At 41.4% G+C, this 17,240-nt stretch overlaps 1 protein-coding gene across 1 annotated transcript; it reads left to right on the forward strand.

The window, feature by feature from the left end:
* Window positions 1-10,773: 10,773 nt before the first annotated feature.
* Window positions 10,774-15,725, forward strand: LOC111586750 (uncharacterized). Its single transcript, XM_055011806.1, has 6 exons — window positions 10,774-10,846; window positions 10,997-11,256; window positions 11,345-11,593; window positions 11,682-12,274; window positions 15,257-15,454; window positions 15,499-15,725. Exons 2-6 carry the CDS (start codon window positions 11,192-11,194, stop codon window positions 15,723-15,725), a joined length of 1,332 nt encoding a protein of 443 aa, XP_054867781.1. The 5' UTR covers window positions 10,774-10,846; window positions 10,997-11,191.
* Window positions 15,726-17,240: the final 1,515 nt, after the last annotated feature.

A 17,240-nucleotide genomic window follows, 5' to 3' on the forward strand; every position in this document is an offset into this window, starting at 1 on the left:
TTAAAAGCAGTCGTAAGGCTGTCACTGTCCACGTCAACATGAATGTTGAAGTCACCCAAAATAATGACTTTATCTGAGCTGAGCACTAAATCAGATAAAAAGTCTGAGAATTGAAATAAAAACTCAGTAAGGAGCAGGAGGACGATATACAACAACAAATAAAACTGGTTTCTGAGCTTTTAAATCTGGATTAGAGAGACTGAGAGTAAGATTTTCAAATGAACTGTAACTAGGTTTAGGTCTCTGGTTCATTTTTAAGCTAGAGAGGTAAATTGCTGCCACTCCTCCTCCTCGGCCCGTGATTCGAGGAACATGACAGTTAGTATGACTAGTAGGAGTTGATTCATTTAGACTAACATATTCTTCCTGCTGCAACCAGGTTTCAGTCAAACAGAACAAATCAATCTGGTTATCAGTTATCAAATCATTTACTAACAGAGATTTAGACGAGAGAGATCTAATATTTAACAGACCACATTTAATTGTCCTGTTTCTTCACTCAGTTGAAATAGTGGTATTAATTTTAATTAGATTTTTATGGTTACTATGTCTTTTGTTTATTTTTGAATTGCTTAATTTATTGAATTTTGGTGGTCGGGGGACAGACACAGTCTCAATAAAGCTAAGTGATTTACTGGAGGGTGACAGCTGAGAGGAAACTGCAGAGAGGTGTGGAAGACTACAACTCTGCATCCTGGTCTGAACTCTGGGTTGTCATGCTTTAGGAGTTCTAATAAAATCAGCCATATTTCTAGAAATGAGAGCTGCACCAGCCAAAGTGGGATGGATGCCGTCTCTCCTAATCAGACCAGGTTTTCCCCAGAAAGAGCTCCAATTGTCTATAAAGCCAACGTCGTTTGCAGTGCACCACGTAGACATCCAGCGGCGAAACGATGCCATACGGCTAAACATATCATCGCTGGTCAGATCAGGCAGGGGTCCAGAGAAAACTATGGAGTCCGACATGGTTTTGGCAAAGTTACACACCGATGCTACACTAATTTTGGTGACCTCCAATTGGCGTAACAGGGTGTCATTACCACCGACATGAATAACAATCTTACTGTATTTACGATTATCTTTAGCCAGCAGTTTCAAATTTGCTTCTATGTCGCCCGCTCTGGCCCCTGGGAGGCATTTTACTACGGTCACTGGTGTCGCTAGCTTCACGTTTCTGACTACGGAGCTGCCAATGATCAGAGTTGGTTTCTCAGCGGGTGTGTCATTGAGTGGGGAAAAATGATTAGAAACGTGAAGCGGTTTGTGGTGTGCCGGGACAGCGGGCTTGAGCTTAGGACTACGTTTCCTACGAACTGTCACCCAGCTACCCTGACTTCCTGGCTGCTCGTCAAAGTCAAAGTCAGCTTTATTGTCAATTCTTCAATATGTACATGACATACCAAGGATCGAAATTTCATTACTCTCTCTTCGTGCAACAGTAGACATTAAATAAAGACTTAAAAAATAAGATATTAAAGGGCAAAAAAGAACAAAGGAAACAAAATTAGAGCTGAGCAACAACTAAGAACTAAGAAAAGCAGAACTGAGTGAAATGTAAACATGACTATGAGATAAAGTGACGGATTTTAGTGCAGAATACTCAGAACAGTGCAAATAAGTAACAGTCCAAGAAGTGCAAATATGTTTGATGGTTGAATGTGCTATTACAGTGCAGGTCAGAGGTTATTGACCAGAGTTTGTGTATGTGGGGGAAGGGGGTGGTAGAGAGGGCAGAGAGGGGAGAGAGTTCAGCTTCCTGACAGCCTGGTGGATGAAGCTGTTGCTCAGTCGGCTGGTCCTGGTCCTCAGACTCTTCAGTCTCCTCCCTGATGGCAGCAGGCTGAACAGGTTGTGGGACGGGTGTGTGGGGTCTCCTGCAATGCTTAGTGCATTAGTTGAACTTTTGCCAAATCTTGAGTAAAATTGGTGAAATTGTGTTACTTGTTATTGAGTCTAATCAAGCAAATAGAAGAATAGAGATACCTCAATTTGAATTCACTTTTTAATCCACTTCTGCACAAATTCTTAATCTTTTTGGACAAATCATGGGTAATTTCGGATAATTTCAAGTCAGTTTGTCAAAGTTTGATCTCATTAGGAGAAATCTGTGAGTAATTTTGCACCAAGTTTCATCTTTTTTGTCATTTTCAGACAGTTTACAGTTCAAAGAAATGTTAAAATGTTTGTGAATAACATTCACAACAAAATCAACTAAAATCCAGCAAATTTCGCAGATTTTTTTATGAATGCTCTTAAAGAAAATATTACAAGTTTTATTGATATATATATATATATATATATATATATATATATATATATATATATATATATATATATATATATATATATATATATAAAAATAAAAATCACTGGCAATTTTTAGGATTTTTTTGGAAGATTTTTACTCATTTTTTAAATATATTTACAAGATTTTTCTTGCCAAATTTAGGAAATTTTTTATGAATAAAACTTTTAAAGGAAACTTTTAAGGAGTTATTGCAATCTTCTTCCTGAAGGTTTTGCAAAATTTTCAGAAATTTGGGGATTTTTTTTGCTGATTTTTTTTCAGACAAGGTAACAATATTTTTTGGTGCCTGTAAATGAAGACAACAGGAAGGTTAAGTTAGCTCGACTTGAATTCAGTTTTCTCTCAGCTTCTTTATAAATTCCAGTGTAAATTCCACGTGATGTGAAGTTGATGCTACATTATGATGTTGACCGAGTTTGGTTGACAGAAATAAGTGATAAATTTCCTCTCAGAGTGCATAAATAGAGTGAACTGTTGGTCTGTGGAAACTCTGATCTGTTAAATGTGGCGGCTTCCCGTCCTTATTTTCTGCCTCGCTACATAAACGGAGCAGCATCACGTGACTCTGAGCGTTACTAACAGTTTACACCTGTTACCTGTAATCTGCCCGTTACCACGGCGTTGCAGTTGTCTGTTCAGGGTGAAGCTTCCAGGAGGGATTTAGGAGTTCAGTCTGTTCAGAGCTGGATTTCCTCACATCAGTGGGCTGGGAGGGTGAGGAGAGGTGGAGGTTTTCAAATGTCAGGTCCAGAGAGATTAACAGACTCCCTCCAACATCCTCCAGTCTGGCAAAAAACAGAGTTGTTCTTTTCTCTCTGCAGACAAAGTTTTAATGCTGGAGAAGAGAGGAAAGTCTGAGTTAGAGCTCCGAATGTTAAAATACGCTCTGAAAAGCCAATAGAAGTCTGAGTTTATGTTAAAATACGGTCTGAAAAGTCAATAAAGTTTGAGTTTATGTTAAAATATGCTCTGAAAAGTCAATAACAGTCTGAGTTTATGTTAAAATATGCTCTGAAAAGTCAATAAAAGTCTGAGTTTGTTAAAATATGCTCTGAAAAGTCACCAAAAGTCTGAGTTTATGTTAAAATACGAACAGAAAAGTCAATAAAAGTCTGTGTTTATGTTAAAATACGCTCTGAAAAGTCAAGAAAAGTCTGAGTTTATGTTAAAATATGGTCTGAAAAGTCACCAAAAGTCTGCGTTTATGTTAAAATATGCTCTGAAAAGCCACCAAAAGTCTGAGTTTATGTTAAAATATGGTCTGAAAAGTCACCAAAAGTCTGAATTATTTTTAAAATATGCTCTGAAAAGTCACCAAAAGTCTGAGTTTATGTTAAAATATGCTCTGAAAAGTCAATAAAAGTCTGAGTTTATGTTAAAATATGCTCTGAAAAGTCAATAAAAGTCTGAGTTTATGTTAAAATACGCTCTGAAAAGTCAATAAAAGTCTGAGTTTATGTTAAAATACGCTCTGAAAAGTCAATAAAAGTCTGAGTTTATGTTAAAATATGCTCTGAAAAGTCAATAAAAGTCTGAGTTTATGTTAAAATGCGCTCTGAAAAGTCACCAAAAGTCTGCGTTTATGTTAAAATATGCTCTGAAAAGTCAATAAAAGTCTGAGTTTATGTTAAAATCCAAACAGAAAAGTCACCAAAAGTCTGAGCTTATCTTAAAATCCAAACAGAAAAGTCACCAAAAGTCTGAGTTTATGTTAAAATACGCTCTGAAAAGTCACCAAAAGTCTCTCTGTTTGTGGATTTAACACTGAATCTAACATTAGATTTGAAGCCGGGTTAAATCAGAAACCAATACTTCAAATTAAATTTGTGGGGGTTCTTTGTTTTCCAAGTTATTTACATCTAATAGAATTTATACAATGAATTGTGTTTTACAAAAACCTATGGCGCAACACATTAGTAGAAATATGAGAAACAGCACCAGAAATAGCACTAAAAACAGAAACATACGGCTGTGGCACCTAGTGGGCAAATAAAACCCACAGTTACCACACTGCCCTCTATAAGCCTCTGTTCTAAACACATACTGCAGTAACACAAAAGCAGTTAGAAATATCTCATCATTAACCAACACAAAAACACAATGCATATAATAATACATTCATATTTCATGGAACTAAGAACATCATGATTGATCAGCTTGGGTCAAGATGGTGCGAGAGTGTGTGGCAGCTTGTCTCTCACTGTCAGTTTTGTTGATGATATTATTGTAGTTCACCCTCGGCACTCAACAAATCAAGTCGCTGCTCATGTATGATGGACAAACACTGCTGGAGCTTCGTTTCTCTGCTAAAGATGGAGTTACGCCCGCTGGGGGCTGGAGTGCAGCTTATAGGGGGGGCTCCAAGCCAAACAGGTTGGGAACCACTGCTCTAACTGTCGGTACTCCTCAGCACAGTACACGGACATAAAGTGGATTTTTAATGCAAATAACAAACAATTTACCACCCTGTCACTATATTTCATAATTCAGTCTTTCATAGCACGGTATTATTTACATTTTCTTACTGTCCCACAGTAACCAGTAACCCTTTGTTCTGTTCCCACCACTTCCAGTATCTTGCCCTTTGACCTCAAAACTACCCCCAATACAACAATAACAATACGCCCCCTGCTGTCCAAAATGACAATCAGCAGAAGAGTCACAAACAGGGATTTCAGTGGTTTTCAGGATATTTACTTGCCTCTGTTTACCACCTGGTTACACCTGTATTAAAATTCAGGCCCAACAGCAGGAACTTTATGCATTTGGACACATTATGAGTCAAGACTGAAGTTTCCAGTGATTTTGTGCAGAACTTTAATTAGTTTTGGGCAAATTTTGTCATTTTGGTTGAATTTTAAGCTTTTAAGTCATTTCAGACATTTTCAAGTCAGTTTTTATCATTTTGAGCAGGTCATGATACATTTTGGTTATGAGACAAATATTTTTAACTTGTTTTGGACAAATTTTGAGCTTTTAAGTCATTTCAGACATATTTAAGTCAGTTTTTATGTTTTGAGGAATTTTGTACAATATTTTAAGTTGTTTTTGACTAATTTAGATTTTTTTTAGTCTTTTCAAAGAATTTCAAGTCAGTTTTTTATCTTGCTTTGAGGTATTTTGCACAATATTGTAACTTGTTTAGACAAATTTCGAGCTTTTGAGTCATTTCAGAGTCAGTTTTTCTTGTTTTTGAGCAGGTTTTGAGGCATTTTGCATGATGTTTTAACTTGTTTTGAACACATTTGCCCTCATTTCTGTCTCCTTTTATTCCTTTTCTCTCTGCAGCAGATAATTTAATGAAATACTGGAAAAAAAAAAAACATCCCATAGAACAAAAGCAAAGGACCCTAAAAACACAGGAAGCATAAAACCATCTGATACCCACATCCAATGTTACCCCCCCCCCAGATATATGGAACACCCAAAATACACAAAAAGACACTGCACTGCACCCCATAGTGGACAGCATCAGATCAGTCACCTACAACCTTTATAAAGCTCTGGTAGAAATCATCAAACCCCTCCTTGGTACATCACAACATCACTGCAAGAACTCCAAACAACTGGACAAGAACTAAACCATATCACAGTAGAAAAAGAGGAGATATTCATATGACATGACATAGTTTCATTCATCACTAAAACCCCGTAGACGTCACATTACACATCGTACAGGAACGACTCATGAAGGACAGGACACTGAAAAAACACACAAACCTCCCAGTAGACGACATCATCACATTACTCCGGTTTATTGCCAAATCCACCTATTTTCAGTTGAAAGGAATAACCTATAGTCAGAAACCAGGTTTAGCAATGACACATCTGGCCAGGTCATCATTGTAAAGGAGAAACTGTTCTCATCTGATCTTACCTGGTAAAATAAAGTTGAAAAAAAGATCCACTTTCAGCCATAATGAGTAACTTTTTCATGGAGGACCTGGAAACCAAAGCCATCCCCGCTCTGCAGACCCACACTCTGGAGAAGATACGTGCACGACATCCTGGAAATAATAAAATCTGGACACACACAAGAACTCACTGATCATCTGAACAACATGGACGACACGGGAAACATACAATCCACACACGAAGAGGAAATAAACCGGACCATTTCATTCCTGGACATGAACGTTCACCACAGAGAAGACAGCAGCATCAAAATAACAGTTTACAGGAAACCCACACACACGGACCAGAACCTCCTCTGGACATCAGAACATCCACAGAACACAAACTACCAGTTAGAACACTATTAGAACGGACCAGAACCTCCTCTGGACATCAGAACATCCACAGAACACAAACTACCAGTTAGAACACTATTAGAACGGACCAGAACCTCCTCTGGACATCAGAACATCCACAGAACACAAACTACCAGTTAGAACACTATTAGAACGGACCAGAACCTCCTCTGGACATCAGAACACCCACAGAACACAAACTACCAGTTAGAACACTATTAGAACGGACCAGAACCTCCTCTGGACATCAGAACACCCACAGAACACAAGCTACCAGTTAGAACACTATCAGAACGGACCAGAACCTCCTCTGGACATCAGAACATCCACAGAACACAAGCTACCAGTTAGAACACTATCAGAACGGACCAGAACCTCCTCTGGACATCAGAACACCCACAGAACACAAACTACCAGTTAGAACAATATCAGAACCGACCAGAACCTCCTCTGGACATCAGAACACCCACAGAACACAAGCTACCAGTTAGAACACTATTAGAACGGACCAGAACCTCCTCTGGACATCAGAACATCCACAGAACACAAACTACCAGTTAGAACACTATTAGAACGGACCAGAACCTCCTCTGGACATCAGAACACCCACAGAACACAAACTACCAGTTAGAACACTATTAGAACAGACCAGCATCATAACCGATGATAAAGACAGACAGGAGGAGGAAAAACACATCAGAACTCACTCACACACTACCAATATCCCATATGGGCCATAAACAAAGGAAAACAACAAGCCAAAAACAAAGAGAAAAAACTAAAACAAAACATACACAAAAACTAGACAATAAAAATGAAGACATAATCAGCATTCCATATATCTGAGGGACAACAGAACCCATACATCCCATAATGAGAAAACACAACATCAACACAGCAGTAGAACCACATAGAAAACTGCAGCAGCTATTAGTCCATCCAAAAGACAAAAAATGCAACATCATATATGAAACTCCGTGTAAATCATGCGATAAAACATACACTGGAGAAACTGGAAGATCATTCAACACAAGAAGAAAGGAACAGCAGACAGAATAAAGGAAACAGCTGGACGACTCACAAGAAGACAAAAAGAAAAAGCAGATGAAGAAAACAAAAAAATCAGCCATCAGGGACCACTGTAAAAGAAACAAGCACATCATGGACTGGGACGGGGGAGGATTTAACATCAGAGACCAACAAACACAAACCATGGATTAAGGAGGCCTTAGAGACCAGGAAGTGAGGGAGCTGTTAAATGAACCGGGAAACCTGGACTCCATCCTCCAGAGACCACTGGGGGGCGTGATCGGTCTGACAGATTCTGACCAGTCTGTTAGACCGATCACATGATAAAAAGGCCATCAACACATCATCACGTCATCAACACGTCATCAACACGCCATCACACGTCATCAACACACCGTCACACGTCATCAACACGCCATCAACATGCCATCAAACATCATCAACACGCCATCAACACGTCATCATCACACCATCACTCGTCATCAACACATCAACACGTCATCACATGTCATCAACACGTCATCAACACGTCATCAACATGCCATCACACGTCATCAACACACCGTCACACGTCATCAACACGCCATCAACATGCCATCAATACGTCATCACACATCATCAATACGCCATCAACACGCCATCAACACGTCATCATCACACCATCACACGTCATCAACAAATCATCAACACGTCATCACATGTCATCAACACGTCATCAACACGCCATCACACGTCATCAACACGTCATCAACACACCGTCACACGTCATCAACACGCCATCAACACGCCATCAACACGTCATCAACGCGCCATCAATGCGCCATCAACGCGCCATCACACATCATCAACGCGCCATCAACGCGCCATCAACACGCCATCAACACGCCATCAACACATCATCAACACGCCATCAACACGCCATCAACACATCATCAACATGCCATCAACACGTTCTCTGACGCTCTGAAGAAGACTGCAGATGCAGCAGAAACATGTCAGCAAGATAAAACCATCCTTTCCTTATTGAGTTGTCGGATTAAAAGTAAAGCTATTCTATAGATCATTTAAAAGGTTCAAACTGAGTTCATCACCAGACAGAAACTACTTTAAACTCCCACTAAATGGACTAGATGGCTTCATGTTTGTTTCTAGAGAACCACACCAGACAGGAAAGAACTGTAGCCATCAGTTAAATGTCATTATCTACACCTGGTTAGACACAAACCAAATCAGAACACATCAAACACAAAAACATCTCAAACACACAAGTCCATTTAGTCAACAGAAGCAGAAAAGACAGATTCTACTTCAGTGTCCTGATGGTGACACTAAAAGCTTCTTAATTAAAGAAGGAAAAAATCCAAATAATGTCAGTTCAAGAAATGATGGGTTCATTTCAGTTCAGTTTGAAGGTTTGGGTGAGTTAATGTGAGGAGTGGGAGTATAAAGGAGTGTAAATTAGTGTAGGTGAGGAGCTGAGGAGGGCAGGAGAGGCTAATGTGAGGATTATGCAGCCTAAAGTCTGGAGATTTGGACAGAAAAAAACACTGAACTTACCTCCACCAGGGTCCAACAGAAGGTGCAGACATCCCAACAGCTGAAGAGGTGGAATCTCCTGTCCTGGGATCAGTTCATATCCAGCAGGTGGTTCAAGAGCAGGAAAAAGCTGCTTCTGGATTCTAAATCTACTCCGTTTATTCCAGACTGCTCACTTTACTTTAATATATCACACTTTAGAAGAGAACTGACCACAATCTAGGAAGTTCCTCCTGAAATCTCCTGGTTCCTCCCAGTGCTCTCACTCATCTCCTTTGTTCTCCAGGCTTCTTTCATTAGCAGCAGCTCACAGGTGTATCTGCTTCATGACATCACTTCCTCCCTGCACTTCCTGCCAGGTAGAAATAAAAGTCTATTCTGTCCATTTTCTTTCTGTTGCAAAGTTTCCTGCATTTCCTGCAGTTGATTTATTCATTTTTAAAAGGTCAAAAGAGGTACAGTGGAGAAAAAAGTCATTTTCTCATTCAGAATCATGTTTCTTGTGTCATACAGGGTCTGAATTATTCTGCACATGTTCAGAAGGTTAGAGAGTCTAAACATACGACCAATAAGAACGCTGTAGAAGATCCACTGTCCAGTTCTCTGGTGAATTTAATGAAATATCTAACAGCTCACACTGAATCTTCCTGTGTTTTAGTTCTCCTCAGTGTCCTGCTGTTCCTGACAATGATGCATTCAGCTCCCTACCCTTATTATTCCTCATTGGCCCTGAAGAAATGCAGCACATTAGAGGAAAGGCTGACAAAGCACACAAGGTCAGTTACTGAGCATATGAACCAGAGAACTCGAAGTAGATGAGTGTCTTTGGTTCTATTTCCTGGTAAGTGATTCCACCAACATGAAGAAGCTCCATGAACGGATTCTCTAAAGCTCTGTCCTCCTCACAGCAGTTATTCTCTCCCAGCCATCACAGCATTCTGTCTGATCTCCAACAGAAGGACTTAAATAGCCTCCATGGAGTTTGATGATGTCCTGTCTGTTAACATCAGGATCTTCTGTTACTATGCTAAAAAAAATAAATAAAAAGAAGAAAAATCTGTTGAAAGGAAAGAATAATTTTCTAGTCTGACACATTTAGAAGTGGTGAAGACATGAAAGAAAAGCAGCTGTAAACAGAATAAATACTTCATGTGTCTCTGGAAGCTATTTAACAGCATCTCCTGGTCTTTAAAAGAAACAGCTTTGATCTGTATGTCTGCACATTTCATCTCCAATTAATACTCAGAAAAAGAAGGCTTGTGCACTATAATGTCATTTTCTATCGTTTCTCTCTCCTTCTTCTTCTTCCTGTTTTCTTCTCTTTCATGCCGTTTCACCTCTATATATGATAATAATAGCTTTATTTCTATAGCACTTTTCATACAGAAAAATGTAGCACAAAGTGCTTTACACTCAGAGATAAAAACACACCACCCAAACTCACAATCATTAGTTACATTTAAAACAAAAACAAATAAAATTGAACAAATTAAAAACAATAAGATAAATAAAATGAAACAAAAGTACCTAAAATATATTAAGTTAAAAATCTAGTTAAAAGCCAGACTAAAAAAGGTAGGACTTAAGTTTGCTTTTAAAAGTATTCATATTACAAGTCACCCTCAGATCTTCAGGCAGGCTATTCCATAGCCCCTGACCAGGACGCCCCTTCTGATGCCCGGAAGGACCAACTCCGGCTGCCCCATACTCCTCCGACTCTGAGGTAACTTCTGCAACTACTAACCACCAGTAATGTAACGGCAGAGGATTCGGTTTCTTCATCTAAATAAAAAGCACCTTGGAGAAACTATTTAACAGCACTTTATGCTTTCTGCTTTTCAATTTCTACATTTCTCCCCCTGTGGTTCTTCAGGAGGAGATCCAGGGTCCTGATGGTCAGCCGGGATACCAACATGTCCTGAAGTTGGCCCAGGCCCTGGTGGAGATCCGGAACCTTCAGGGGCTCTCTGACAGCAGGGTAGACAGGCTCATTGCACTCTGGCAACGCCTGCCAGAGTGCGACAAGCGCCGAGTCGTCTACCCTGCGAGACACCAGGAGAGGCAGCCCATGGGGCGGTTCAAGGCAGCGAAGGGGAAGAACACCTCCTGTCCTGGAAAGGAGAGTCTCCAACGGTAGGTCTCTTTAAAACAGCCGTTCCTCCACCACCGTCCGCTCCAGTCCTGTACAGTAACAACCATCTCATCCTTCGCTGCCTTCTAGCTGCCTGCTCGGACAGAACGCGGGCCCTGCAAACTGGCCCAGCGCCAGTCGCCTGGTCGAGGCCATTTGCAGCCAGCTCTGCCGTCTCCACCCCGCCACAGCCCGTGTCGGTGAGGTCCCAAAGACCCGGTGGTCCCTGGTCCTCACCGACTACGTGGCCATCAGAGAGGCAGTGCTGGTGTGCCCGCGTCGGATGGCTCAGACCACCATCCAGCTCTTTGAGCTCAACCAGAGGACCCTCTCTCAGTGGTAAGAGCTGATATGAAGCTCTTGTTATCTATGATTTGTTTTATTTTAATGAAAACCCAGCAGCCTAAAGTCTCTTTGTGTGTTTCAGGTTCTCACGTCGTCAGAAGGCCTGGAAGAGGACTGTGCTGGAGCAGGGAACTGGCATCGTCCCTGCTCTAGCAGTAGCAGATGAGCCTCTCCCTGCTGCCAAAGGGCTGTCCCTGGTGCAGGTGGGACAGGGACAGCCATTCGTGTTCCCTGGACCTGAGGAGCAGCCTGGACCATCAGCTGGAGGTCAGCCAGCCCCTCCTCCTCCTCCTCCTCCTCCTCCTCCTCCTCCGCCGCCTCATCAGCATCCTCCAGCCATCGGCTCTGCTCCTGCAGCCGCTCCTCTTCCTGGACTGACTCAGCTGCCAAGGACGACGGCTTACAGGAAGAGGAAGGCAGCCGAGGAGGCTGCTGCGGCTGCTGCTGCGGGAGAGGGCCCTCCACCACGGACTAAAGCCCGCCGGCAGACTGCACAGTACACCTGCAGTAAGTGTGGCCAGCTCAAACGGCTGGACACTGGCCACACACGCATTGCAGGTGTGTCCTACTGTGCAGCTGTCGGCGGGATGACTGTAGAGGAGTGGAGGGAAAATATGAGGAGGCCTCCAGAGGAGAAAACAGACTCAATTTTTTTTTTCATTAAAATTATTTTTGGTTAAAAACATGTTCAGATATATGTATGTATGTGTGTGTATATGTATGTATGTGTATGTATATATATATATATATATATATATATATATATATATATATATATATATATATATATATATATATATATATATATATATATATAATTTATTAAATAAAAAGAATGTCATCTGCATCTTGATTCTTCCTGTTGTTTATTTCCATCACACTGAGGACGTCTGAACTTCAGCGGCTCAGTAAAACACATTAACACAGAGGTCAGAGGTCAACCTGATCATCAGGATCTATCAGCTGGAACACGAGATCTGAAGGTCGGCGTAGAACATGTTGGACAGGTCCTAGTTGTGGTTCCAGCAGGAATAAGTCTAAAACACAGCATGAAATACACCAATAGAAGAAAAAAATTAATCAAATCACAATGAGAATCAACTTTACTGGCCCAGTTTTTACACATAAATGAGAAATGTGACTGCGGTGAGTCTCTGCTCTGAGTGCAGTAATCAGGGAAAGAAGCAAAGAACTAAAAGTAAAGTAAAGAAATAAACCCGAACAATATAAACACACATAAACAGCAGCATTTACAGTGTGTGTGTAAAGTGGCTTACTGAGGGAGGAGTGGTACATTTAAAGTAGTATTATTAGTACTGGTAGTAGTATTAGTTGTAGTGATTAATAGTACTGGTAGCAGTATTATTAGTCGTGAAAGCAAATGATAAATAAGTATTATAACTGAGGAGAAGATGATGACATCGGTCAGACTGTATAAATGTAAACGTTAAATTCCTGACATGGAATAAGAGTTCTATTAGAAGCTGATGTTCACTGAGATGCAGATGGAGTCTGGAGGTTCTGGTTCTGGTTCTGATGCTCCACAGCTTCCTGGAGGGAAACAGTCTGTTAGTAGAGTTATGGAAATAAATCAGAGTACATGTATCCTAGTACACACACACAGAGTGTATATTACTACACAGAGTGTATATTATCTCTATCTATGTGTTTTTTTTTTTCCCCTATCATTAGTATTACTTTTTATTAAGGTCTGTGTATTGTTTGATTATGTCTTATCTTTGCTATCTGCATGTAAGTTTTTTCTTTTCAATCTACTGTCTACACTGTCTTTGCTTTTTAACCTTTTAACTTTTCTGTTGTGTGGCCTTGTCCTGTGTCATTTTAACACCTACCTGCCCTGGGACTACAGATGAAAATTAGCCCTCGAGGCTAAATCTGGCATATTTACATGTGGACATTTCTTGACTTATTGATTAATATGCACTGTCCCATCTTAAATAAATAAATAGATAAATAAATAATATAACAAAACATCTGCAGAACCAAACCCAATCCAAAAATCCGCGATATAGTGAGACCGTGAGAAGTGAACTGCGATATAGTGAGGAACCACTGTATATAAACCAGCCTAAGCTATTGATAGCTAAGCGGTTGCACTATTAGCACTTTGTTTGGACTCTTTTTTAAAATTTTTTCATCCTGAAGTCAGTAGGGATGATGTGCACTTACTATTGTATATACATTTGATGTCTATCCAATCCTCAACTGATTAGATTTGGCTGTCCTTTCGATCTGACAGGATTTTGTTTTTTAATATAGAAATAACAAGTTCATATTTTTTAGATAAATTCTTGTGGAAGGAGACAGACCGGTTTGTTATTTTGCGGGCATTGTCTTCTGGAATATCTGCCTGTGGGATATCTACCCGGTTTTGTTATTTTGCAGGGAATGTCACCCATGATACCCCCTTAATAAAGCTTCAACCCTGTTTGTTAATTTACGGGAAATATCTTCTATGATATCCCCTTCTTCCAAAATCAAATCCTGCCTAGCTAATCTGCAAACGATTTCTTATTTTAAGGGGATTGTCTTCTATGAATTAGCATTGACAGGTTTCTGTGTAGGCGTCAGGCCTGTTGCAATATGTGCTTTGGTTTTCTAGTATCTGGTCAATCCTGTTAGACGCAAAACTGAAAGTCAATGCAATCTAACTTAGGTGGTATAGAATAGTAGTCTTGTTCTTATTTTTTGTCCGACTTCAAACGTGATGATGTGGCACTTTGAAGGCCTTAGGTGCCTGTGATCTTGGGTTCAAAATAAGCTTAACTTTCTTAACAGTTTGACTTCTCTATATATTCTAATCACTTTTTTATCCTGGTTTTCCTTTTTCAAAACAACTTTTGATTTTTCTTTTTTATTTTATTTTCATTAAATTTAGTTTACAAAAAACATAAAACTGCACAGTTGTTTTTAAAATAATTAAAAAACCATAAATAGGTAGATTATTATTAAATTTATATTTTCTTAAAAAGTATTTCTGCTTCCTTCTCTCATTTATTATTTTTTTTTTCAACTGCATCTCGTCCACTCCATAAACATACATACTTGCCAGTGCTGCAGGATCCCAGTTGCCCTCTCTCTCCTATATAGATCCTACATTCTTTTAGGCATGGCGGCTTCGGCGGCTTCTCTCCCTCCCCTGGACCCAGGTAGGTCGGCGGGGCCTCTGCATACACCCAGGAACCTGTTAGACAAAACTAAAAAATACTTCATAATTATACAGGCCATGCATCACTTAGAAATTATCCAAAGCACTACACAAGAAAACCATTTCCAATAGGCATGACAAGACAGGTAAACAAACTCACCACATTCATTAAGCCATCCTTAATGGTCCAGCAAAACACTCTGCAGTGGATGGGCAGGAACATGAAAATACTACAGGAACATTACGATGGTGTGCTGGCCAAGGAGTTGGAGGACCGGGACCCGTTCCAGACGTCAGCATTTGAAAAGGCGACGCTATGGGCTAAAAACAGATGTAAAAGAAAATACACATCTTCATCTGTCGAAGCGGCCAGGAACGTGTTGTTGAGGCAACCACCTCAGGATAATGCATCAAGTGGTTTCCAACCTGAGCCAGGGGACTTCCCACCACTCCCCCAGCCCCTGCTTCCTACTGTCCCTCTTCACCAGCCGAAGCCGACTCCGACGGCGAGTCCCGCTCCGGGTCCTCCCTCCTCCTCCTCTACATGGGGGCCTCCAAAACATCAGAGGCCAAGAACATCTGGACTGGAGCGGGCATGACAGGAGATCCTTCCACCACCTCCACTGGAGCAACCTGGGGACAACAGACACATCTCCACAGCAGCGCCACAGAACCATCAGGCACCAGTGACGACTCTTAAACCCCAGGCAGGTCCTCCGGAATGTTCCAGGACAACCAGACCTGCACCTGATCCACTTGTACCACTCCAGCGTTTGGAGGACACCAGTCTCCAGGTTCCGGAGCGGCCCCTACCACAGCAGCCCCAACGTGTGGGTTTTTCTGGCAGACTGGGAACTGTTTCACAGGCTGAAGGTAAACTACTGTGTACAGTCAAGCCTGAACCTGCCCCATCTGCCCCGCGTACTCCACCTGAGGCCGGACAGCCTGGAGAGCTGACTCCATCTGAGGACCGGGCCCAGACGACCAAGGACCCCCTGCTGACTCCCGGTCCCCCTCTCCCGCTCCCAGCCAGACCGACGGCTCAGTCGGACGGGTCGCCCAGACCACCTCCACGGGGGGAGACCTCAACTGCCCACCTCCCTCCATCGCCTTCTCCACCCTTGGCTACACCCATCTGCAAAAAACAAATAACAGTACAGGTTCAAACACGTTACAGTAATTTCTCAGATCAGGACACCTCTACACCCTTAAACACAAGTCACAATACAACATATTCGGAGGCCCCGCTTACTCCCGAGGTAAATTTCCATCTCTCCGTGGAGGACAGCGCTACTGAGGCCGCCATGCCAGTATATTCTAACGTAGCATTACCAAACAGCAACAGCATAACAACGGTTCTCTCTCCTAATCAGACTTTACAGGAGGGAGATCATTCATTAGATAGAAACTTACGACAGGAGGTCTCCCCGAGGCCATCCACCAGCACAGAAAATCCCTATATCCATGGTTCCGTAAATTTGGGACAGCGCGGCCCACTACATAGCGGGCCTCTAGCTGGTCCGGCAGTAAAATCGCCGCTGGAACCTACAATACACAAACACACTAACAGAAAGGTCCAAGATTGGGCCCTAAAAGTAAATAGACCACACATTATAATTGGCGACTCCAACCTAGCCAGAATTCCTCCTTTTTATAATAGTAATGTGCAGGTGGACAGCTTTCCAGGAGCCACATGTTTACACATAAGGGATGTACTCAAAAAACTGAATCTCCAACTGCAGGTTTCGACAGTGGTTCTGTCCCTGGGACTGAACAACTGCTTAAGAGAACAGGAGAGCGCAACTGCAGCAAAACAACTACAATTACTAGTAGCAGCAGCCCATACAGTTTTCCCTATGGCTAAAATATACATTCCAGTCATCTCTTACTCCCGGAGACTGCCACCCGCAAAACAAGAACTGATTAGAAATCTAAATCAGAAAATTAGAGACAAATACAGATCCCTTCGTCCCATCAATAAGGAGGACTTCGAAGTTACACCTAGGGACCCTGTTCACTGGACCTCTGATACAGCACAGAGGATCCTGCAGCACTGGCTAAGGCAGTTAAACTTGTAATGGGAGAGGATTGCTTTTTAGCACTCTGCCATTATTCAAATATCATAAACCTTTGGTCTATAAAATTATACAAGTCAGAACGGTCTTTATTAGAAAAGGGATTAACCTTTATACCCATTCCACGGATCCATGACAGGACGCATCTCAGACGTAATTTACATTTATACCATCGCAGACTGAAACTTTTAGAGTTCTTTGAGAAAAATGAGGACCGTGAGCCCACTCCTTTCAGTGGGACGTCCACCTGGGAACCAAACAACCAAAACGTGTCATCACCCATGAGGAAACTCATGGGTGATGACATCTCTGCATTCCATAATTTCAAATTCACACCAAATAAACAAAACCTAAATCCACAAGAAAGAGCAGCGTTAAAGGATCTCGCATCAAAGAA

This window comes from Amphiprion ocellaris, chromosome 6, assembly GCF_022539595.1.
Source record: "Amphiprion ocellaris isolate individual 3 ecotype Okinawa chromosome 6, ASM2253959v1, whole genome shotgun sequence".
NCBI classification, from domain to species: Eukaryota; Metazoa; Chordata; class Actinopteri; family Pomacentridae; genus Amphiprion; species Amphiprion ocellaris.